The 25,598-nt window shown below is 43.6% G+C and overlaps 1 protein-coding gene across 1 annotated transcript in view; it reads right to left on the bottom strand.

Annotated features, from left to right (window-relative positions):
- The window catches only part of PRUNE2 (prune homolog 2 with BCH domain), a 308,041-nt gene extending 282,691 nt beyond the window's left edge, over positions 1 to 25,350 (bottom strand). The window contains exons 1-2 of the mRNA XM_075559541.1: positions 24,909 to 25,350; positions 23,542 to 23,651 (exon numbers count right to left, since the gene is read on the bottom strand). Of these exons, the coding sequence (XP_075415656.1) occupies positions 23,542 to 23,651; positions 24,909 to 25,350 (552 nt within the window). The remainder of the gene's footprint in view (positions 1 to 23,541; positions 23,652 to 24,908) is intronic.
- Positions 25,351 to 25,598: the final 248 nt, after the last annotated feature.

Raw genomic sequence — 25,598 nt, 5'->3', positions numbered from 1 at the left:
GATAGATAATCATACCTATCACCAAACTGAAAAACAAAACAAAAATGACTGCCATCACTTGATGCAGATTCACAGGGACTAGCTAAAATCGAGTAGACCTGTCATGTGGGTTTCTGAGACTGTAACTCTTTACAGGAGTCGAAAACCTATAACCAAGTGTTTAACTCTAAGTTATGGTAGATACTCTTTCTTTGTCATTTCCTTGTTTGTTTGGAGTTCTTGATATAGAAAAGTAAGCAACTTCTACATTAAGAAGAAAACTTAATTTTGAGACAGGATTCCCATGATTGAGGCCAGAACCCCATATTATTAAATATGATACCTTCAGTAACTCCCTCTTTTAGATCTCAATTGTCTTAGTTTGAATAGAGGGGACCACTCTCCAAGCATTTTTTATTAAATACTTTTATTAGGGGATCTTTCATCTCTTCTCACAATCCATACATTTATCCAGTGTGTCAGGCACATTTGTACATATGCTGCCATCATCATTTTCAAAGCATTCTCTTCCCACTTGAGCCCCTGATATCAGCTCCCCATTTCTTCTCCCTCCCTCCCCCACCCACCCTACCTCACGAACTCTTGATAAGCTATAGATTATTATTTTCATATCTTGCTTTGTCCTCGGTCTTCCCTCACCTACTTTTCCATTATAACCCCCTGGGAGGGGGTTATAGGCTGATCCTTGTGATCGATTCCCCTTTTGCCCCCACCCTCCCCTAATCCTCCTGGTATCTGTACTCTCATTGTTGGCCCTGAGGAGTTTATCTATCCTGGATTCCCTGTGTTGCCGGCTCTTGTCTGTAGCAGTGTGCATGTTCTGGTCTAATCCAAGTTGTAAGGTGGAATTGAAGTCATGATAGTTAGAGTTAGAGGAAAGTTGTGTGTTTCATCAGTGCTATACTGCACCCTGACTGGCTCACCTCTTTTCTGTGACCCTCTGAGAGGGGATGTCCAATTGTGTACAGAGCTTTTTTTTTTTTTAATTAAACAGGAGGGTCCTTGTTCCCTTTCTTTACTTGTTAAATGCCTTTATTACCGTTAAATACCTCTTATGACCTGACTTAAATGGTGCCTTTCCTTTCAGTCCAATCGGGCAGAGATAGGTACTTGGTACACATTCACGCCCGAAGAGACACATCACGGTTGTTTGTCAGTTCTTCTAATGAGTCCTGAAATAATGGAGTATGTTTGATTCATTTTTGTATCCTACAAGTGAGCACAGTATAGTACACATACAGAAATACAATAAAAATGTGTTAAGTGGTTGAATAAGTCAATGGATGAACTAAGTCTCATACCATCTACTTTCCCCAGAAGGTCTAAGGGGTATGTGGTATATCTCATTTTTATTCAAATGCCCATGTTGAGAATGTGCTGAATGAGAGTTAGATAGGTCCAAAGACATACTAATTTTAAAATCTCAGACATACTAATTTTAAAATGTCCCTTGGTGTGCAGTTAACAAAGCTTACCAGAAAGGTTGGATGTTCAAATCTACCAAGAAAGCTCTTCAGGAGAAAGTGCTGACTATCAACTTCTGAACAATCAGCCACAGAAAACCCAATGGAGCACATGTCTGCTCTGATATATGTGGGGATTGTCATGAGACAGAATCAAATCCAGGGCAACTGTTGTCTGTTTGTTTGTTTTGCTTTTTTATTACCAAGAAATATTTCTAGAAGGATACACCCACACATACAAATTGACAATAACTATCAACGCAGAGCATTTAGAGAAAGGAAGGCCTCCTTTCTATGGTGTAAATTCTCTGTAATCACACCCCAAAAAGCCAGATGAAATCTTGCAACTGTGTCAGTATAGTCTCTCTCACCACGTAAATATGGTGAATTCCTAGAAGACAAGACAAGATTAGGACCAGGTCTCAATCCTCTGTGACTTTCCACGCCAGAGGATTAGCTTGTCTCTTGTTCATGGTACTCTCCTAATAAATGATAGGCTCGTGGACACATCTCTTTTCTTCTCAATCTAAGATTTCAAAATTCATTTAAATGGGGTAAAAAGATAAATATCTTTTTTCAAAGGAAGTTCAAAATATTGGGGGAAAGTTAAGAGTGAACCAAGAGAAGTAAAATTCATCATTTGGGAATCAGAAGTGAGTTTGTGAAGATTTTAGTTCAGTGTTTTTCAAAGGTTGGTTATTTATAAATAGCTAAGGGGGTGACGAGTTGGGTGGCTAATCCGAAGGCCAGCAGTTTGTAAGGAGCTGGGGCTTCTCCGCTGGAGAAAGATGCCGTTTTCTACTCCCATAAGGGGTTACAGTTTCCCAAACCCTCAGGGACAGTTCGACCTGTCCTCCAAGATCACTGTGTGTCAGCATCGACTTGGTGGTGATGAGTCTGGTTTGGTTCATGTTTTTTCCCTTAACCATATATCACCTTATTACTTGTTTCCATTTAATCAATTACTTTTTCACATAAGAAAATTCATTTCAAAAGAAAAAATGTATTACTGCTGCTAAATATGAAATGCCAATGTCACTTGCAAATAGAAATGTAACGAACCATCCCATCAAATGATCAAATGGCCACATAATATCATCTTACCCCCTACAATACAAAACCATTTTCCCTTTTGGATAATACTGTCCAGCCCTCACCAACCCTTTTCATGAATCAGAAAATTGAAACTTGATTACTTTGAGGCTGAGCCACTTTGTTTCCCTGGTTTCCACTCTCTTCGCGCATATTCTTAAAATGTGCTTCCGTTGTGGTTACCATGAATGGTATATTTATCATCTAATGTTTATATCATACTGGTCTAGATTGTTTGCAACTTTGCATGAGTATACAGCAACTGTACCGGTGATTATACATACACATATGTACATAACAGCCACCCCTCCACACACCCGCACTCATGTTTTTATTGTCAACAGTGATTACTTGTGTATATCTCAGCTACCCTGTAATTCCACTTTATTTCATTATTGTGTATGCATGGTTTCTGCGTCTTGATTACTTTAAGAAAGTAAGTTTCACAGGCGTCCCTTGGAAAGATTGGTGGGCGCATGAATGGCTTTAAGTAGCGCTCGGCTATGGAGCCTTTGGCAGAACTTTCAGACAACAGGTAAGTGACATTCGGAGCCTATGGCTTGTTTTAAACATGAGGGCCCAAGTGACTGTAAAAAGCCCAAGTTCCCCAAGCAGTCACCCTGTGGCACCTGAGCATATCAAAGCAATGGAGACATGTTTCATCTTGATTGCCTCTAACTGTTGTCCTGGACTCGATCCATAATGAGAAAGACTTGAGATGTCAGGAGATAGTTGACATCCTGATTTAGCCTGTCTTCAGAACAGAGGTACTCCAGGGAAATAACAATGGGCTTCAAAAACTTCACAGAAAATGGAATGGAAAGATAATGGTGTTCTTGCATTCACACGTGATCTTCTGTACCTGTTGTACTGTGGAAAGTATTAGACACAGAGGGCAAAAGTGCCTCCCGGGATCCACACACGTACAATTTGACTTTTTGAAGTGGCCAATAGAAGGTGGCTGATGTGATGTTGGGCCAGGTTCAAGGCCAGGTCTCAAGAGGCCCTATTCATTGCCAGTTGCTCTCTTTCTAGCCTACCACTGTTGTGTGAATGTGCCCAAAACAGAGAGTCAGCCAGAAGTTGGAAAGAAGCCGAATTGTCTCTGCCAGGCACCGTAGATCAGTTTGCCACCAGCCGCCTCCAAACATATATAACAGCAAAGAACAACAGAGCTGTCCACCGATAAGCAATGAACCACAGCTGCAAAGTGAGCCTTCCTGGGATGAGAAAAGCCATCCACATGACCTGCACTCTTGTAAAAAGTACCGAATGGTTATTGTTTTAAGCAACTGAGTTTTCAGATGGTTTCAGGAATGGCTAACTAAGAGAGGTACTGATTTGCCCAGGATAGTAGCTTCATCCTGTATAAGCTACATTTGCTAAGTATTCATATTTTAAAAACCATGATCTGATAAATGTCCCCTTCCATTCCTCAAGCCAAAGACATTTTCACAACAAAACGGAAACAAGTGAACACAAAGAACAATTCCACATCATCTCCCTCTTAAACCTGGTCATTCTTAGTCTGCCATTATCTACCGCCCTTTTCTTTTGACTCTAGCAATATTTAAATACCTGGTGTTTCTCTCTCTCTCTCTCTCTCTCTCTCTCTCTCTCTCTCTCTCTCTCTCTCTCTCTTGCCTTTTATTTGTTAAAGTCATTGTTACCCTTTTTTTTTGTTTTGGGTGTTAGTTGCTTTTTATTTTATTTTGTTTGGGGTTTGGGGAGTTGGTAAGGCTCTGGTGACATACAATGTCATATTTTCTAATCTGCACCATTTCCTCTCAAAATCATGGCTCTGCAACTAGACTGTTTTTAGACAGCAAGTGCAACTTGATTCTCTTGATATCTTTATAAACATTCCTTCAAATAAACAGTGGTGATGTCATTCTTGGCTTTAAGCAGTAACGGCTTGTCAGGTCATTTCACCATAAACAACAGACAACACACATTATCTGCAGACTCAAGATCCCCACACCAAGAGACAAGTTCACCCAACTCCTGCTAAGCCCTTTTATGAGCTGATTTGTGTCTCCTAAACAGACATGCTCAAATCTTAAACCTTGATATCTGTGACTATGACCTTTTAAATTTTTAAATGTTCATCCTATTTCATTGTAACCGTTTTAGTGACATATAATTCATGTACCACACAATTCAATGGTGTAAACATATGTGAAAGGGTAGTGCAAAGAATGTGACCATATTTGGAAATAGTCTTTACAGATACAATCAGTTTTGCTAACATGAGGAGAATGGGCCCCGATCCAAGGCGAGTGATGTGTTTATAAAAAGAGGAGAAAGGACACAGAGACACAGAGTGATGCACCGAAAGGCAAAGATCACTGACTGTCCATAGAAGTCCAATGAAAAACATGGAACAGGCTCTTCCTCGTGGGCCTCAGAAGACACCACACTCCCAACACACCGATTGCCGACATCAGCCGAAGAGGAAATAAATGTCCATGAGAAGAGATGTCTGCCGTGGCTTGTGCGCCTCGGAACAGCAGCCCTAGGAGACCAGCACAGGACCACCGCCTGAGCTCTCCAGCTCACAACATGAGAGTCAGGGATGCTTTAAGGCCGGGCCTTTGGAGAACAGCAAGGCTGAACTTGATCAAGTCTTTTCTGGGGTAGTAATTTTGAGTCACTTGCTACTTAAGTGCTCTGAGTCTGAATTTCCTCACAGGTAGATGTGCTCACAGAAGGGCTGAAGGAATGAGCATTCATATTGTAACTGAGATACGTAGCGCGTGCCTGGTATAGAGTTATCATGGGATGTGGTTGTAGAGCGCCTTCGAGCGGCGCTGACTCGTAGCTAGTGGAACTGCCCCACCAGAGTTTCCTTACTGCAATATTTACAGAAGCAGCCTGTCCGATCTTTTCTCCCACAAAACCACTGGATAAATGATAGTCCTTGTGGTCAAGACGGATCCCTGGGGGCAGTGGTTAAGCACAAAGATGCTAGCCAAAAGGCCAATGGTTTGAACACACCAGTGTCCCACTGCAGAAAGATATAGCACTCTGCTTCCATAAAACGCCCAGCCTAGGAAACCCTAGAGGGTGGTTCTACTTTGTCCCAAAAGGTCAATATGAGATGGAATTGGCTCTATGGCGGTGGGTTCATACTCCTGGAGACTGTGTGTCCTATAAGCAACACGAACCAGGAATGTTGCTCTGCAGGCCAGGGGCCCTGTTCTCTATCCGCTTCATGCACCCTTCTCCCCTGCTCTCCCCACTCACCTACACTGCACAGACCCAGATCTCACCAAGTGATGGCAGATCAATAGTCGGAGAGCTTGCGTAAAGCATACTTAGTTGGTAGCGCCCAAGAAAATAAGAATTGACTAGTCCATCCTTGAGTTCACCATAACCCAAAGAATCTCAGATCCAAACTTGAGTTTCAGGCATTTAGGACATAATCATCTTTAATCTAATTTAATCTTGAACAACCTCTTGGGGTAATTTTGAGCGCACATTGAAGGAGGGGAATCAGAGCACAAATTTACTGAGTATAGTTGGCTATGTCCTTTAAATGCCTCATCTCACTTGATCCTCATAGCAATTCGGAGCCATCCGAGAAGGTCTATATTATCCTCATTTTACAGGCAAGAAAACTATGTGTATTAGACCAGGTTGACTAGAGAAACAAATTCACTGACACTCTTATGTGTATAAGAGAGATCTTCATGTCAAAGAGCAATTGTATGTTGAGAAAACATCCCAGCCCACTCCAGATCAAGTCCATAATAAGTCTAATATTAGCCCATATGTCTGATACTACTCCATAAATTCCTCTTGGACTCCCGCAGCACATGCAATGATGCTGAATGCAGGAAGATCACAGGCCAGTGGGTGGAAAGTCCCGTGGATCCAGTGGTGGTGGACACATCTCCAGGGCTCTGGATGCCATTAAGGTGGCTCCATGTGGCTCTTCATCAGGAAGGTGAAGCAGAGAGAGAGTGTGTCCCACCTCCTGAGAAAAAGGGAGGCTGTGACCTGATTGGCAGGCTAGACTCCACCCCTTCATTCTATTTATCAAATTGACATGAAATTATGTAACTACCACACTAAGGTCAGAGACGGTCATTATTTTCCCATTGATTGTATATGAAAAAGAAATAATTGCTTTCTCCCCAGCTTTCCACCACCATACAAACCTTTAGCTTTTTCTTCCCTGTGTGAACGCCATGTTTTGCAAGTTTTATCTACCATCTAATTACAGTATTAGTTTTTGAAATATTGAAATGGATCACTACCTTCAGAGTTCCCAAGGTACTAAAAATGCTGGTTGAAAACAGTGAACAAACTCCAGCTTCCCAAGTGAAAAAAATCAACATCCCAGAAAGGGTCAACTGTTGACAAGGTCACACTGTCCCTAGTTAGAAGGGAACACACTAAAAATGCATGTCTTACTATTCCCTGGGGCCCTTGCTTGTTCCACTACTGAGCTCTGCCTCTGGAAAATGATCCTGGTCAGAGAGTCAACTTCAAGTCAATCTCCAGTAGGCAGAACGGGAGTAGGAAACACACTCATGGAGGTCATTTGTCCAGAATTTAAAATCTTCCTGATAGCTACTATGTGGACCACACCTTTTTGCTTGTAGTTCTTGAGTCCAAGGAAAGGAGATCCCACCTTTGATACCAGGTAGATCAAAGAGAAAGGCTAAACACATTTTTCAAGATGGATATTGTCAAAAGCAGATTTAAATACGATCCATGGATTCTCTTGGCCAGCTGAGGCCCCACATTTCTGCTCATGTCCCCCAAGTCCAGTTCCCTAGGGTCATACCACTGACTCCTGCAAAGAAAGCCTGGGCTTCTCTATGCCCTTGTCTGGGAGTTTCCAGAAAATCTTGCAGCTGCCCCCACTCACACACAACTCTACATGCTCCACGGTCACTGAGCAAGCCAAGGACGTTATGTAACAACTTTTAAAGGGCTGTTACTCCAGCCAATGACAGAAGAGACAAACACCCAACAGAGATCTGCTCATTTCTCTAGGAGGAATTGTGATTGCTTTATCAAGAAGACGCCATCACTAAAGTCCATACTTCCTGTGTTGATTTCGTAAGCTCGGACACGTCAGTTTGATTGTCTAATCACTCAAAAAATGACGCCTTTGGATGTTCAACATGCTTTCTAGGTAGTCAGACACAAAAATAGATGAAATCATCATCACAATCATGAAAGGAAACACGCCGATATTTTTATCAGGAATGCACATTCCGTTCTAAGTGTTTTTACCCTCTCAAAGTTACTCTTCAAAACAGTTTGAAGGGACATCCTATTGCTCTGGCCAATGTATATTTAAAGGCGTTTCCCACTGTTTTATTCCATAAATGCCTTCCTCGTTATCAAATGGAACTGACCCTGCTTTGCTGTGTGCATTCCAAATGTGGCAATGGAAATCACCCCAACTCAGGCATACCCTAAAGGCATAGGCCAAAGGGATGACGAAACAGTCAGTGCAGGGTTTCATGGGGTGCCATGATTACAGTGCTCACCTGCTAGCCAAAAAGGTTGGTGCTTCCAATCCATCGGCCACTCTACAGGGGAACGACAATGGGGGAATCTGCTTCGGTCAAGAGGACATCTTGGAAGCCCTGTGTGGCAGTCCTACTCGGTCCTGTATGGTCATTAATAATCTAAAATTTGTCCAAGGAACGTCACATATCTTAGACAAAGTAAATACCTCCTCTTTGATAAAACCATTAGCAGAATGGGAGTGGTTCTGTATGGTGAGAGACTCTTCTAGTTGGAGGTATATCACAGATTGCAATGTTGTCCTTCCAGCCAGATGATGATAACACATCCCTGAAAATGTCATGTGACTTGCAACATGCCCCTATTCAAAGAACTAACTTCCGTACCTTTGACATTGGACTTGGCCATGGGACTCGCTTTGATTGATGAGAGACTCATTGAAGAGGCTTGTTTTAGGTCTGAGTAGAAGCTTTAAAAGCCATAGCTGGGCCCTACTAATTCTCTTGCCCTTTCTTTTATTATGATGACAGCTTGCCCTAACCCAAAGCTGCTGTTAGTCTAGAGAATAGAAGAAGGCGGCATGTGGCACCCTCCTGAGTGAGAAACAAACCTTTGTCGTTGGAAGCTGTTAACATTGGGGATTTGGTGACTTGCAACATATCCCGGTTATTGCTATTGATACAGAGCCACTCCTGCACCAAGTCTGAAAACTAATCATCACACACACGTGCACACACGCATGCACACACACACACGAGTCCTACCAGTCTTTCTGGGCTTCCCACTCTACTAAGAAAACCAGAATTCTGTGTTGAAGGTAAAGGAATTGGACAGGGAAAAGAGCCATGGGAAATGAAGTCTGAACAAAGAATCCATCGAGAAACAGCCTTACTACGCAACGTCATCACAAAGCCAGAAGGACATCAATAATAAACACCATAAACAGCAAAGGCTCACACACAAATGTGGCCCCCCCCTCTCAATACGGAAGGAAGGGACAAGGAACCCGAAAACAAACAGGAATCCAGGTGTCACAAGCCTGCCCCAAAGACAATATGCCAGAAAGAGAAGACAGAGCAAACACAGTTTAGATAAGGAGACTAATAAATAAATAAAGAGCCTGGGTCAGGCTACGGGAAGCTGTCAACTGCTGTGTTTTGAGAGAGGGAAGAAAATGTTTGACTCAACAATTATGTTTCCTGCACCAAATTCCTGGGAAAGGCCACGGTGTGTTTTATTCCTGAGATAAGTTCTATAAAACTGGACTCTCTCCTAAGCTTCCTGCCTTTTAGGCCTCCCTCAGGTCCATTAACATATGCATGGTCCCCTCTTTGGCCACCAGACACTATGAAAGTTAAATGTCCCTTGCTCTGGAAGGGCAAAGAGTAAGGGATAATCAATGATTTTTAATAGCAATACATTTTAGTCAGCAAAAATATGTGTTATGAACAGGACTATAAGACGTAATGACCTCTTCCGGAAGTTAACACATTATGTCCCTGGTGTATGTTGAAATGGAAAAAAAATAAGTTGTGACTATTAGGTAAAACATGCCCAAAATTTGCCTCTGGCATTCATTAGTTACATGCTCTGAGGTAAGTTATTTGACCTCTCTGAGCCTCAATTTCTCTCTCTATAAATGGGGGTTGTCGAAAGTCTCTATGAAAGCCTAATGAACCAGAGGAATGTTGTGTGTCCCATCGGTGCTGCGCTGCACCCTGTCTTGCTCTTTCCTTGGGACCCTTCTGTGAGGGAAAGTCCGATTGTCTACAGGTGGGCCCTGGGTCTCCACTCTCACTACCATCATTTGCATCGATATTTTTGTTTGTTTGGGTCTTGTGATACCTGATACCTTATCCCATCGACACCTCATGATCACACAGGCTGATATGCTTCTCTCATCTGGGCTTTCTTAAGTCCCTGCTAGATGGCCACTTGTTTAATTTCAAGCCTTTAAGACCTCAGATGGTATAGCTTTTTAATAGCTAGGCACCATCATCTTTCTTCACCACATTTGCTTATGCACTCATTTTGACTTCAGTGATCCTGTTGGGAAGCTGAGCATCACAGCATGCTGGGTTATTAGAACAAAGTATTCTTGCACTGAGGGAGTACTTGAGTAGAGACCTAATGCCTGTCTGCTACCTTAATACTTAACATTGAAATATATGTACATCGACCTATATCCCTATCATTACATATTAATGTATTTACTTACATGCATGCCTACATTTATACCTCTATAAATGTCTTTTGCCTCCTAATTCTTTCCTCCATTTCTTTTTACTTTTCTCCTGTCCCACTATCATGTTCAACCTTCATTCGACTCTCAGTACTTTCTCTCGGCTACACTGCACTTGATCAAACCCCAGCAGGCTTTCTGTGCCCTCCTCGCCACTGATTGTAGTGCAGGAGTAGAAAGGCCTGTCTTTCTCGGGTGGAGTGGCTGGTGGCTTCACATTGCTGACCTACTGATTGCAGCCCCAAAGTTTGTTGGAAAATACAATGAAAGATAATATAATTTTTCCATGAATTTTTTAAATCTCCCTCATCTAATGCCACACTTGTCTTTATTTTTTGGCTTTGTTAGTAAATTTATATTTCAAAATGCTCCTTAAGCATAGTGTTCCTAAGCACAGGAAATGCCTTAGAGAGAAAATGTATATTAAATAAACTTTGTTCAGGCATGAGTTATAGGGTTGCTGGCTGTTAATTCAATGTTAATAAATCAGCATAACATATTAAAGAAGGTGTCTTGAGAGAGAAACACATATTTTTTTAAAACCTAATGTATTGATTCATTGACAAAAAGATTACTCAACTTGTATTTCCCAAACAAGGGATGGTATTTGCTGGTCCAGTGTTCATGGCCACCTTATAGATCCTCCTACTGAAATTAATGATATTCCCCTAAAGATTGTATTCCTTTGTTTGGGGACTAAGAGCAGGTTTTGCTGAGGAGTAGGAAACAAGATTAAAAAGCAGAATAAAGATGTTTTGAGGAAATGGGGACAGAAAAACAGAAAGCCTTGTAAGGAGAATCGGGCATATAATAACATCCATTTTACCTCTCTGCTCCATGTTTAAAAGCAGGAACATGTTCAGGGAGGAGAAGGGTCGCTGAGAGTTGCAGCACAAAAGAACTTACTATCCCACAGCTTGCCCGCAACTGAGCCGACGCGCATGGCTTAGCCACCCCAAGGCTACCTACTGGAGACTCGTGACTTCCACACACCCAGAGACCCCTAATAATAACCAAAGCAGCACATTCTGTCAGCCAGTATATTTCTCCCAGAAAAGCTTGTTAAGCATTGAAGACCATAGGTATCCTATAAACCTGAAATGTTGAGTCAGACGCAGTCTATTTTAAATTCTATCTTTCTACATGTGCTCTTGGTTATGTTTGAATAGTCTCTTCTACTGTTCTTTCACCAGGGTGAATGAATTGAGCACGTAAGAAAGATCCGGGAACGTGCAACCCAGTCCTCCAGCCACAGGCCGCTGTCTGATGTATGTTCATCTTGGTGAATATTGATTTTAGCAAATAAGTGACCTTCATTGTGCTGTGGCTGGGCTGTAAGAAATAGTGGTCTGGGAATAGAGGTGCTTCTTACCAGCTAGTCAGTTTCTGTGGACTCAATTCCAACTCGTGGCAACTTCCTTTGTGTCAGAGAAGGTTCTCAGTGGCTGAAGGTTTTTAGAAGTAAATCTCTGGACCTTTTCAAATGTCATTGAACCCCTAACCTTTTGTCTAGCAGCTGAGCACTTCACAGCCTGCACCCCACAAGGACTGCAAATGTACTCCTCAACATATGAATCTGTTTTTGAAAGAATTCAGCATAAACTATGCACTAAACAAAACTAACTCAAACTAAGAGTAGTCTCTACCACATCAATGCAGGGTACATTTAGGAGAGAGAGAGATCGAGCCAGATCAAGAGATAGAATGGGAACTTAAGGGAATCTCCTCATATGGGAGAAAGAAGTCATATTATAGGCACTGAAACTTCTGACAAAAGCAACATCCTGCTACCTGTGCCCCACTTACAGGTGCGTTGGTAATGCCCCCAGGCCCTCCAGAGACCCTCCCTCTCAGGCAGCTTCTTCCTATCACAGGTGGCAGTCAGCAGAATGTGAGCAGGATCTCCAGAGCTTGTGAAGCTCGGCACGTTTCCACCAGTGACATCTTTATTAATCCCACACTCCCGGGCTGTCCATCAGAGTCTGTCATGCCAAACTTCTGCACTCCGAGGACTTGTTCCTTGTTGCTGAGGCAAACACAGCTTCAGCACACACAATTCACCTTTGAGCCCTCTCCCCTAAGAAGAGTGCACTGCCTTTGTACTCAGTCCTTTTCATATGCAGAGATGACTCCAAACCATTATGCGGTCAATGGATCCTCAAACTCCCCTGTGAGAGGATGGACCAGATTTTCATTCCCTCAGGTTCTATTGGGGACAAAGGCTTTGGACTCAGGAACACCCAGTTCTTGCTGCCACAAACTGGTTGTGCCCATGGGCAAGGCTGGATGTATTGGCTCTGGCCTCGTTCTTCTCATCTGTGAGGTAGGTAGAATAACATCTGTCCTACCAAACTTTGTCCAAACAGAATTATAGCAGCAAAATCAATCCTGAAGAGCTATACATGGAGTCGCCGTGAATCAGAATCCATGTGATGGCAAAGGTTTGGCTTTATGGCTTCTTTTTATATTATGTTCTGACCTAACACACCAGGCATAACAGCAACTAGCTTGACTGAATTCATTATTCTTGTAACTTTTACTGTGCATAGGGTGAAGCTATATAGAGCCAGGTCATCAGTTTTACATTCAAGAACTGACACACACTTTGTTTCAGCTCGTGGTAATTCTCTTATGGTCATTTATTTCCATGTTCCCCGTTTCCTCGCCCTTCTGAATCATTTATCCTTAGTGAATGATGCCCTTTGAGCTCAGTGGTTGAATATTCTCAGGTGCGTGTAGCAGGCTAAAATTACTGTTCCCGCAACCTGGCATATCATTTGACTAAAAAGTGAAGCCTGGTTGTGCGTGCAGCTCCAGGCCTAAAGGCTCACTGAGGGCCAGAGATCTCGGAGCATGCACCAGTGACTGAATCCCTTTTCAATAACTGAGGGAAGACGTGGAAAAGAGGAGGTGGTGTTTGCAGGCATAGTCAGCTTCTGGTCTCGAACTTCCGACAACTCTTAATTCAGCAGTAGAACAGCTTCGGTTTATTTACTCACCTCCAGGATTCACAAAATTTCCCTGGTGTTTCCCTCACTGAGAGACAGAGGACAGTCTCTCAAATGGCTGAGGAGCCCAGTCTTAGGTGTCTTCAGAGATTTGAAATCTGTTTGGCTCTATTATATTGTCTATTCTCTATTTCAATTGTGAGACAGAGAGAGAGAATCAGGTGGCTTATGGCAGATCCGTTTTCCTTTCAAAAGTTCATACACATTTATTTCATCTCATCCTTACGATGTGATAATCATGATCTCCCACTTCCTCCCTCATTCCTGTTTCCATCCTTCCTCCTTTCCTGTTCCGTCTGAGCTGTACCCCTGAGTAAATGCTGTCCTTTAGATAGCAAAGGAGTGATTATTCTACGGTGTGTCACAACGTCTTTAAATGTGGGAGATGATATCCAGAAGTCAATTTAGAAAGATTTATCAAGAAGCTTAAGAATATAAGGGAATCCATAAAGGCTGAAGGGGTCTGCCTTGTTTTTCAAGTCTTGAAAGTTTTCTACCTTTGACAGAGTACAATCTTACCATTTTTCTTTCTCTCCTGTAAGTGGAAGATATTTGAATTTTCGTTCCTGACAGGTTCCTGTCTAACAGCAGTTCTGACTTTCAAAGGTTTTATTGTATTTACATATTTTGCCCCAAACATTTCAAAAGCTATTTATTTAGGATGTCATCCTAAACAGCGTAAAACATTTTGTGGACAAAGATAGTAATTATGGGATTGCTAACAATTGCCAAAAGGGAAAAAGTAACCAAAATGTGTAACCCTAGTATATCTGCTTTATTAAACAATATGTTCTTATATCCAGAGTCCACAGCTTTATCCCACCAGTAGTTACGTTACACAGGGCAAAGGTGGAGCTGTCTGCTTCCATGAAAATGTACAGTCTCAAAAACCCCAAGGAGCAGTTCTACTCTGTCCTTGAGTCCCTGTGATTTGGAATTTATTATAGAGTCATGAGCTTGGTTTTGGATACTATGATTTAAAATGTTGATTCTGAATACCATGTGGTAGCGTTTTTTTTTAATTTAATAAGTAATTCTAGGTGAAATAAAAACCAGGATATAAAAATCTATAGTACTCTACTTGAAACTAATTTTTTTAATCCTATGTATAAATAAAGACTGAAGAAACTACTCACTAATGAAAGTGGATGGTTTTGTGTTTAATAATATCCTTTTTGTCTAATGTCAATGGGCAATTTTTCAACTTGCCCCAATTTTTTCAATTTCTTTTCCATTTTGGAGAGCATTCCACAAGTGAGCACATTTCCTTTTTTGGAACCCTGGTGCCCTACTAGATTACAATTAGATTGGGCTGCTAACTTCAAGGTCACAAGTTCAAACTCAGCAACCACTCCACAGGAGAAGGAGGAAGGTTTCTGCTCTCATAAACATTGAAGAGACCTATGCCTATAGGGTCCTATAGGGTCACTATGAATTGAAATCAGCTGCATTTGATTCAGGGTTTGAATTAATTTATGGGAGATAATTTTTTTGCCATGAAAAATGTGAACTTTATTGAATTGAGCCCCATGGAGTCAGTTCATATTTGTGTGATCTCTACATGAATCAAAGAAGAACTATGTTTCACGGGATTTTCCATGAGAAATTTTTGGAAGTAAATCACCAGGCCTTTCTTCTGAGTAGTTGCAAACTTCCAAACTTTGGCTTAGCAACTGAGTGTGTTAATAGTCTGTCCCGCTGGGGACTCCGTGGACTTTGTGGGATTTCGTCCTTTCATTCTTTCATTCTTCTTTCCTCTTAGTCATGGACTCTAAAAGTCTCTCTTCTTCAACTGAAGTGAGATAAGACTTCTATGCTGGGGGCATTTTCCATAAAAATCTTCCAAATAATTTCAAGTCCTTTAGCAGTGGCCCCTACTCTCTTAGACTTTGCCCACAGATTTTTCTTTTAATTTTTAATCATTTTATTGCATGCTCTTAAAGATATAAAAAACATTCCATAATTCAATCACATCAAGCAGTTTTGTACAATTGCTACAACAATCAGTTTTGGAGCATTTTCTTTTTTTTTGAACTCCTTGATATCAGCATCCTTCCTTCCCCTCCTTCCCCCTCTCTATCCCCCAGAAAGCTTTATTTTTATTTTTCCCTATAATAGCTATTTTTTGCCATCTTACATAATCCAATATATCCATTCACATAAAATTCTGTTCTTCGATCTCATCGAGTGGGGTTATACAGTCACCAGTGCTATCAGTGCTCTCTTCCCACCTCCCCCTCTCTCTTCCAGTACCCTCAGGGAACCAGTACTCCTCTTACTGTTTCTGGAGGGTTATCTATCTTGGCTTCCATGTATTGAATGATCTTAAATATACAAGTGAATATGCACCATTCTAACATGATTAATGAGGTAAAACAAATAAAAACCTTAATAGTAAGGGGAGGAAATAGAGAACTAGAGGATAGTTATGTGGTTCATCAGTGCTATACCACACCCTAGATATCTCATCCCCTCCACATGGCCCTTCTGAGAATGACTGTCCAATTCTCTTATAGGTGTGTTTTTGGTCTTCACTACATCCATACCCCTTCACATCGATTTGGTGGCTTGTTTTTGAACTTCTGATATCTCTTCTCCTTGACACCTCATCAGAGGCTGGTGTACTTCTTCCATGTGGGCTTTGTTGCTTCCCTGTTATATGGCTGCTTGGTTAAAACCCCAGACACTATATCTCGTAATAACCATGCACCATCAGCTTTCTTCACCACATTTGCTTATGCACCCATTTTGTCTTCAGAGATCATGTCAGGAAGGTGAGTATTATACAATGTCACATTATTAAAACAAACTGTTCTTATACTGAGGCAAGATTAAGTAGAGACCCAAAGCCCATCTGCTTCCTTGTTGCATTTGCAAACATATACATAAATAAACAAGTACACCTATATAAGGATACGTATATATCTTATCTTATTTATACACTCAGTGTCATGCTGAGGCTTTTCTGGGAAGTCCAGGTTTTGACTCAGGATGGAAGTAGGAAGGGGGTTGTCACGCAGTTTCCTGTCACAGGCCGATCTATGCCTCTTCTCATCAGGTTCACTGTTTTAGAACCAGCTCTCTGTATCCTGCATCCTGATGGTGTTTTATAAAGCAGAATAGTCCCCACTCCTGGCTTCACTCGGAAACCAACTCTTCTCTACGAAGAACTTCTTCAGACATCTGAAACTTACTCTCCGTAAGTCATTCCTTGTTTTGTTTGTTTGTTTTATTTCCATTTTAATTATTTAAATTAGAAATTTTTCTGAAATTGATTCTACACACTCCTTTTCCTAAGCGGGACCCTAAGTTAAACTGATTGTTCTGTCTCAATTACTCAAGGTCATTACGGTCAACATTGATGATGTACTTTACATCATTAATGTTACACTCCTCTGTGGCTGTGCAGATGTTTAGGACCAATCTCTAGGATAGGACCTCATGTTTGATAAAGCGCAGAGGCAGCAAACATGAAGGAGACTTCAATAAGACGGGTGTACACCATAAACTCAAATACACCAGCAATCAAGAAGACAGCGTGGGACTGGGATTGTTTCTTTCATGCATATGGTCTTCATGAGTCACAGCCAACTAGTCTGCAACCAAAAACAACCCCATACAAATAGTCCTGACTGTGCTTCTTTTAGGTTCTATTTGATGTTGGTTTTGTTTATGCAAATTTTCTTTTGTAAACTTCAGCTATTACTGCCTCCAGCCATGACTCTCCCATCTAAACTCATGACTACTGTACCAAGGCAAACACAAATGATGATGAGAACTAGCATTGGTGTATCTGTACTGTGCTGCCGGCATTCTTCTGAAAGGTTTACAGGTATCAGCTCACATACAGGCTCAGAGAAGGCGAGGATAGTAGACTTTCTGGGCAAGAAAAATAACTTTAGTTATTACTTTCAATAGTTCATTCAAACTGCACAAAGAAGAGAGCCACTTTTGTCTAATTTCCCATTTTCAGGTGAATTTGAGCTGGCTGATGTTGCCAGATAAGTGAATTCCTGACACCCACATTGTTGCCCTCACAACCCATTCCTTCCTGTACTTTGGCAGAAGAATGTCTTCCATGCCCACCTCTTCTCAAATGTGTTTCCTCGGTGAATTCGTGGCCTCTTCTAGTTCTCTTCCCATTCCACCCACTTCCTGCTTGCCTCTCTTCCCTCTTTCCTTTATCCTACACACATCTGGAGCATAATCAGCAGGATTTTGAAACACAGAAGGCTGAAGTCTCAAGGTCAAAAGTAAACTCAGCACACACTGAGAGTCGCTTGCTAATCCTGGTCTTTCTCCTTCCTACCTGATCACCTTAGGCAAAGTAACCTAAGGCAATTCAGTGAAGAAATCTACAAACCCAAAGTCTGGGCCAGCAATCTCGATGGAAAATAAAGAACAACTTCAAAACTCTTTCAGGAATGTATTCTTACACTCGGAAACATTACTGCTATCGAGTCAATTCTGCCTTATAGCCTACCCTATGGGCAAGGACAGAACTGTCCAGTGGGTTTCTGAGTCTGTCACTCTTCAAGGAAAAGAAAGCCTTGTGGTTGCACTTTTCCGCTCCATAACCACTATGGAAAAATACACACCCACACCATTCCTGGTCAATCCAAGAACCAGCCAGACCCCCTATGTCAATCCAAGAACCAGCCAGACCCCCTATGTCAATCCAAGAACCAGCCAGACCCCCTATGTTAATCCAAGAACCAGCCACACCTCCTATGTCAATCCAAGAACCAGCCAGACCCCCTATGTCAATCCAAGAACCAGCCAGACCCCCTATGTATCATTAAAAAATTCAACTTTTCCTCCTTTCAAATAGATATACAAGAAGAAGAGATTCATAATTTATTCAACCAAATCATATTTCTCTCATAACTGGTATTCAAAAATATTGACTGTTTGCTTGGTCCAAGAGTTTTTTTTTAATAAAAAACTGTTAACAAGAGAAATAAATCCCTCTTGGGTGAATGGAAACAATCTATCTGCAAACTCATGAGCTACCAGTGACTCCGTCTATTATAGATCCCTCACGCTCTTTTCCGCTAACTTAAATGGAGCTCGGTGTTCCAGGAACCACACACGAAGAGGCACGTGTGCTATCGAGGACAAGTCAATGCCTCCAAGTCAATTCTGACACATGTTGACCCTACAGGACCGAATAGAAAGAACCACCCCTGCAGACTCTCCTGTAGGCCCCTTGAACAAGAGAGGGCTCTGAATCAGAGTTAGATGATTCAGGGGCAAATAACTAGCTCTGTTTTTTACTGACTGTAATCCAAACGTTCCTGGACGCTACAAACAGTTCATCCAAGATCCCTACTAACTAAATGCTAAGGATGTTGTCCATTCACCTAAGAACTGAGGAAAATGATTAAGAGGTTTCTTGAATAGGATGGGCATGTTACTAAGATTAAATGTTTCCATAATGATCTATCTATGTGATGGCAGATGGAGAGTGGTTTGTGGGCCTTTGCAGTGATCGGGATAATTTAGTGATGCCTGGAATGCGGCAGGTGGGGAGGCTCTACAGGGGAAGCCAATTTAGAATCAAAGAAAGTGGATGAAGAATGATGATTCAATGCACAGAAATAGGAATTGCAAAAGATAAGCTTGGGGGGAAGAGCATGAGTTAGGCCATTGCTCCAGGTTCATTTTGGTTTTATAGCAATCTTGAAAATATTATGTATGCAGTGTTTCAGATGAACAATGCAAGGCTATATTATCAGCTGTGTTACTTTGTAGATCTGATTTTTCAAGACAACCTAGAATTTGATTAGCTATGCAAGTGGTCTCTCTCATTCTCTCTCTCTCTCTCTCTCTCTCTCTCTCTCTCTCTCTCTCTCTCTCTCTCTCTCTCTCTCTTCTCTCTCTCTCTCTTTCTCTCTCTCTCTCTCTCTCTTTCTCTCTCTCTCTTTCTCTCTCTCTCTCTCTCTCTCTCTCTCTCTCTCTCTCTCTCTCTCTCTCTGTGTGTGTGTGTGTGTGTGTGTGTGTGTGTGTGTGTGTGTGTGTGTCCTTTCTCTCAAGTACACACAGGTTGAGTAAGAAATGTGGATTTGGGGCACTGACAACAGTTTTGAGTGGGGCTATTCAGGCACTCGGAGACCTCTGACAGGGAAAAAAAAGTTGGAAAAAGTTCCACAAACTTTTCATGCTGTTTTTTTTCCGTGAGTCTTTTGAAACCTCCTCAAATGATTGTTTGCCTTTTGTACTGCACAAGCCAAAGGACGGCCATCCGCACCAAAGTCCCTGAGGGATGCCACCTGAATGTCAGCTATGTCAAAGAAGACTCCAAACATCATGACTTTCCCCTAAAACTGACTTCAAGGAGTGTCGATGGCCAAGGCTACGCCGTGCACTTTGCCTCTCAGGCTCCTTAACATCCGCTCCTTTCTCTAGCCCTCCCGCAGACCCAGGCAGCCCTCCCTTATCTCTCCGCTGCTCAGCTACGGGGCATGTGGTGACTTTATCACTAATGCACCATTTCTGACAAGAGCTCCCCTAGCTTGAAGGGTGAACCCAAAACATTAATATCTGCAAAGAAATTACATATAAACAGATTTTCACAAAGCCATCATCTTTTTAACCGAGTTGACATAAAACATGCCCCATTACAGGTACCTGGGTCACCTGGTCACATATCCTCCAAGATCCAAGATGTTGTCTTACCTTTGAGCTACATCTCTTCACTCTGCATGGTTTTTCTCTGAAGGCACAGGGGCTGGCACAATCCAGTTTTCAGAGCGAAGGCCTGGGCAATTCCGAATGGAGCTGACTCAAGGGCTAAAGTCACCAAGAGCTAATTTCCCATCAGCCCCCAAGGAGAAGGCACTGCACTCATCAGAGTGCTTTAGATTCCTGAGTTTCCTGCTAATGGAGCTCTGGGAGAGCATACAAGTTTCAAGGTCACCTGCTCTCTTGCAGTGGGGAGGGAGCTGGTCCGAGGCCCTCTGATTCCAGTGAACCTAACTCCTCAAATGAGATATCTGGCCAGCTTCTCTGCCATCCCCAATCATTCCTTACCTAAGCAGCCTTTTCAAAGATGTGAATGTTCACTAAAGACGTTTACATTGATCCTCTTCCTATATAACAAATCAAGAATATCTTCCTCCAATTTCCACTTAAGATGCTGATTCTAGTGATGATTCTCTGCTGCAGACAATCTGCTTTTCTTCTTTCCTTCCTTTTTTTCCTCCTCCCCCTCCTCTGTCTCCTTCTCTCCCATCTCCTGTATCAATTCCAATGTGGTTGCTCATTTAGAGGCGTGAATGTGCTTGGTTACCCAACACACCACAGCTACTTAGGTTGCCCAGAATCGCTCTGCTACAGAAGTCTGTGAAGTGATTAAGACTGGAGCCCTTCATCCACAGCTGCCAGTGCAGAAGTGGCAGGTGCATTCCACAGACAGCAGGGTGACCACTCTCCCTGTGCTCCCATTGAAAACAGCATTCCGGGAACACGGGGGTGCTGTACATCCTTTCAGGCAGCAGCTGACAACCCCGCCCCAGGCTGGCTTCTGACCTACATCTTAGGGCATGCCGGCTGCAGCGGCACACCCCCACCCCCTCTACCACCACCACTACCAGCAACACACACACACACACACACACTAGCAGCTGCTTGAACTGCATCAGCTGGTGATATCTGGGCAGCATAGATGACTTAGTAACCAGTCTACCCAGTGCAGTCTACCCCTGGCTTCCTGCCACCAAGACCCCAAGTCTCCCTTTGAGTCCCAGATCAGTCCTCAGCTACTTTATTATCCCCCCTTTACCACCGTGCAGTCTTCCTTGATCTGAATACTTTTTTATTGACTTATTATGAAGTTGGAGGACACCTCTCAAATCTCAGCCCAGGGTTCTAGCTCCTCTTGCCACTGGGCATGGTGTAACTAAGGATGAGAAACATGGCTAACAGGTAAGGATAGCTTCAGAAGCCAGGTGGGAAGCAGGAGAAAAGGAAGCTGTTTCTCCTTTCCTTCCTAGTTCTAGTAAAGATATCCAGATGGGAATCCCAAAGGGGTCCTCAAATCAGGGAGAGGGCAAGATGGTGGAGGTGGGCAGTGAGCATCATCCTTTGTGTTAGTCTGGGCAGACTAGAGAAACAAATTCATAGACACTCATATGTGTATAAGAAACAGTTTTATATACAACAGCGGTTAAATATTGAGAAAACATCCCAGCCCAGTCCAGATCAAGTCCATAAGTCCAGTGTTAGCCCTTATGTCTGATACCAATCTATAAAGTCTTCTTCAGACTCACAAAACACATGCAATGATGCCAGATGCAGGAAGATCACAGGCCAGTGGGTGAAGGTTTTGTGGATCCAGTGGCCGTGTGAGCATCTCAGCACTGGCAGAGGTCTCCACATGCCTCCTCCAGCTCCAGTGCTCTAGTGTAGCTCCATGTGTTTTGTCATCAGGAAGGTCACACAGGGGGTGAGCATGTGTCCTACCTCCAGCAAGCTATTTATCTCCTTAGCACCTCCAAATGAGGTCATCAAGCGGCAGCCTGATTGACAGGCTAAAGTCCACCCCTTCACTCTCAACTTGACAACAGATTATGTAACTACCACACCCTATACTGCTCACTCTTCTGTCTTTACCATTTTTAACAGTGGTCCCATCTATTCTGCATTGGTCATTCCATACTTCTCAACAGAGTGCCATTTTTTTTTCAGACTACTTGAGAGGAGTGACCACTTCTCTTGCTGCCTTCTGCCTTCAACTAAGGTTTGTTCATGAGATGTCCAAACACCCCAGCCTGCCCTAATCAAGCAGAAGGCAAGCCTCAGCCAGAAGCAATTGAGCCCCAGGTAGGGGGATCCCTCTGAGGGCACTCTTAAGGTTTCATTTTGCCATTCCTGATCAGCAAATGCCATGTATTCTTGTGAACAAGGAATATGTATTAGAAAGAGAATATAAGAAAAAGAGAAGTAAAATGAGATTATGTCAGGAATTTGACTTCATTTAAGGACTAAGAGGACCCCACTGGGTTGGAAGTAAGAAAATGTTTGTCTACCTTAAACAGAAATAAACCCCAAATGCTTTGATGAGAATCCAAAAACCCCTTTCCTCTTTGTGTTAGTTACAAAATTGTGTGTCAACTTGAAGATATAGAAGTGTAGGGGCAGGCTAGCCTGTCAATCAGGTCGCAGCCTGACAGTACCTCCTTGTGGGCGTGGCCTTCTCATAAGGAGGGTTCTAGGAACCTCCCCCTCTCTCTCTGACAGACCCTTTCTCCCTCCCACCCTCCCCTAATCCTCCTGGTATCTCTACTTTCCTTGTTGGCCTTGAATGGTTTATCTATCAGGGGTTCCCTGTGTTGTGGGCTCTTATCTGTAGCAGTGTTCATGCTCTGGTCTAATACAATTTGTAATTTATTTAATTTTGACGGACAACAGCTCAAAACCGTTGGTGCCGATTTAACAAGGCTTGAGTGAAAGCCAGCAGAATAAATGGGAGGCTAGGTCTTGATTTGTTTTTTTTAATTAGGCTAATCCTTTGGAAACCATTCTAAAAAGAACACACTCATCAATTTTATCATGAATAAATGTCCCATAAATGAGTGCCACAAGTAGTGACTTAATTTTTCCTCCAAGACCTAAAGCAAGAGGTTACCTACTAAGATAGTTTAATGCTGCATTCCAAGTAATAATTTTATTACCTAGAAAATGCCCCACTTCAGGCAACATAGAACACTAAAAGCAACTTTAGTCGGACACTAAGATCAACTGAGCTAAGGCTCCGTGTGAAAGACTGACAATGATCTCTAAAGAGAAAGTAATTCCAAGAAGAAAATAGATGGAGCAGTCACTTTTTCTGCTTAAACCAAGACACTGGGAATAGTATTTCCAACATCTGCTTCAGTTTTCTGCCTTTTTTTAAGTGATGTTAACAAATTGTTTTTAAAGAAGGGACTCAGTAAATACACTTGCACATTATGCAAGCTGATTGCTTTGGAATAGAGGCTGTTTCCTCTCCAGCAGATCTGTTACTCTTCAGAAAGGCAACAACCCTCTTGCTTCCATCCGCTTCCTCACCTAAACATTAGTGTTAAAATCACACCTAAAAACGGTGCACAGTGCAGCAGCAGCACAGCTCAAACTTGCATTTTGGATCCTCGTTTTCTTCCACCCACAAAAAAAAAAAGAAAGGGTGAAAAATATCCCTACACAAGGATTTCATTTGGGGCCATTTTTTCATCCCATTAATAGGTCAAGACCAAAGAGCACATACTTTCAGAAATGCAGATGAGGGCTTGTGGTCAGTATTTTCCTTCATGGACTTAAGCAAATCCGCCAAGAAATCTGCAATAAACTCCAAGATGATCGGAGAACTTCTCAGTCCTGAAATCTCACAGAGTTTCCACTCTCAGTTAGGCTCAAGGTAGAAAAGGCAATGCTTGTGTGTGCATCCATCAGCCTGGATGTTCCTTTTAAAGATACTTACAGTTGGATTGTTGCATGGCTCCCGCCTCCATCTGCACTCCCAGCAGCTCATGGGCAGCGTTCTCCCTCACTTCCTGACTTGTTTTGTTGCTTGGAGGGTAAATGAGTTCCAGTAATAACCCCCAAAACATCCTGGCCTGTGAGTCACCTTCAAGCAGACTTTATACTGTGGCTTGATGAAGGCTTGAAAGTTAAAGCCGTCATAAATTATGCATTTTCCCTCAGCTGGGCCCATAAAAGGTGCTTTCATTGTTCATTAATGATACTGCTACGAAATGGGCAGAGACACATTCTACTAAATAGGCAGAGCCTTTTTTTTTAAGTGCCCCTCTTTTTTAAGTGCCAACAGAGAAACATCCCCATCACGTGTATGTTCCACTGACTCTGCCAGGAGAGCCAAAACAGTTTGAAATTTGGAAGCTGCTGGAGTCAGCTGCTCCCTAAGGTGCGGCAGCTCCAGCACACCCAGCTGAATTATGGTGCACTGTGTGGTTGGCCCTACTGTGACGCATACCGATATCCTCCCAGAAGGATAGCAGTTTGGTAAAGTTCTATCACCAGCAACAATTGAGGCACCCCTCTCTGCCACTGTCTCAGTTAACAGATCTGGATAGCGCCCAAAATTGGCAAGGTCCTCTGGACCTGCGCACCCCATCTCCTGCACTAGAGCAAAGCCATGGAGGAGATCCTTGGGTCAACTGCATAGTGGCACACCATCTGCCTCACATGTTGCAACCTACACCTGGACGATTCCCCTCCCCCTCCACCGGCCCGTAGAAGGCTGGGATATTTTTCTCCAGGAAGACCGCACCCATTCATACTCTAGGCTTCCGGAGTAAATGACAGATTTAGCTGGATTGTCTCTCCTCAGCCTCAGGGCACAAGGGACCAACACGACCAGGCCGACCATCCTCTGCGCACCTGGTTTGGCTGTGATGAAGAGCTGGGACACAGACCATCTGCTGCGAAGACCAGAGTCCCAAGAGTCTTGCCGGGTGCAGCCTGCAGACCCCGGGACTAAGTGGCAAAGTTACTCCTTCCTCTCCCGCTGCAGAGCCCTCGCCTCTCCATTAACACGTACGCCAGCGCGTGCGCGCGGACACACACACACACACACACACACACACACACACAGCCTGGCTTTTTTCAACTTACCAGTTTGGACTTGGCCCGTTGCAAAAATTCTTCCATGTCGCTGCGGGGGGCTGAAGGCAGGGGTGCCTGGTGAGCCGCCGAGGGAGTTCCCCAGCAGCGGGAGAGAGGCTGGGGCGCAGGAGAGTGCTTCGAGCGGGCACCGCCGGCGGCTCCCTTGCCCACTCTGCAGCGGCTGCCCGGGTGCCTGCGCCCGCCCTGCGCGCTCCGTCTCCGCCCCGGGCTCTCCGACCTCCCGCGGCCCTGCCCCGGCCCGCGCCGCGTCTGCCCTAATAAGGAAAGTGGGTGTGCCGCCCGGCGCACGGGGCGTGTCCCGCACGCTCGCCCGCACGCGCCTCCCGGGCCGGGGCGCGGGGCTGCGGGGCTCGGGCGAGGGACTCCTCGGCCAATGGCAGGGCCCCGCCGCGGCCTCCTGACGTGGCGCGCCCACAGATGCGGCAACCATGGACAGCGCCCAGGAGGGCCAGCCCGGTGCCAGGGGCTGCCGCAGAGGGAGGCCCTGCTGCAGGCACCCGCGCTGTCGGGGCAGTAGGAAAGGAGGGCGAGGGCGGGGGCGAGGGCGAACGTGCCCCCGGAGGCCCCCTCTTCGGCCAGCGCCTCTCGGGCTGCCTGGCACGCCACAGAGCTCCGGCGGTCACTTAATGAGTTGGCTTTGCTGGGCTCGCGGGAGTGCACTCAGTTCGATGGAGCAGT

The sequence above is a fragment of the Tenrec ecaudatus genome, chromosome 10, assembly GCF_050624435.1.
Source record: "Tenrec ecaudatus isolate mTenEca1 chromosome 10, mTenEca1.hap1, whole genome shotgun sequence".
NCBI classification, from domain to species: Eukaryota; Metazoa; Chordata; class Mammalia; order Afrosoricida; family Tenrecidae; genus Tenrec; species Tenrec ecaudatus.
This window is presented reverse-complemented; position numbering and strand designations above follow the sequence as displayed.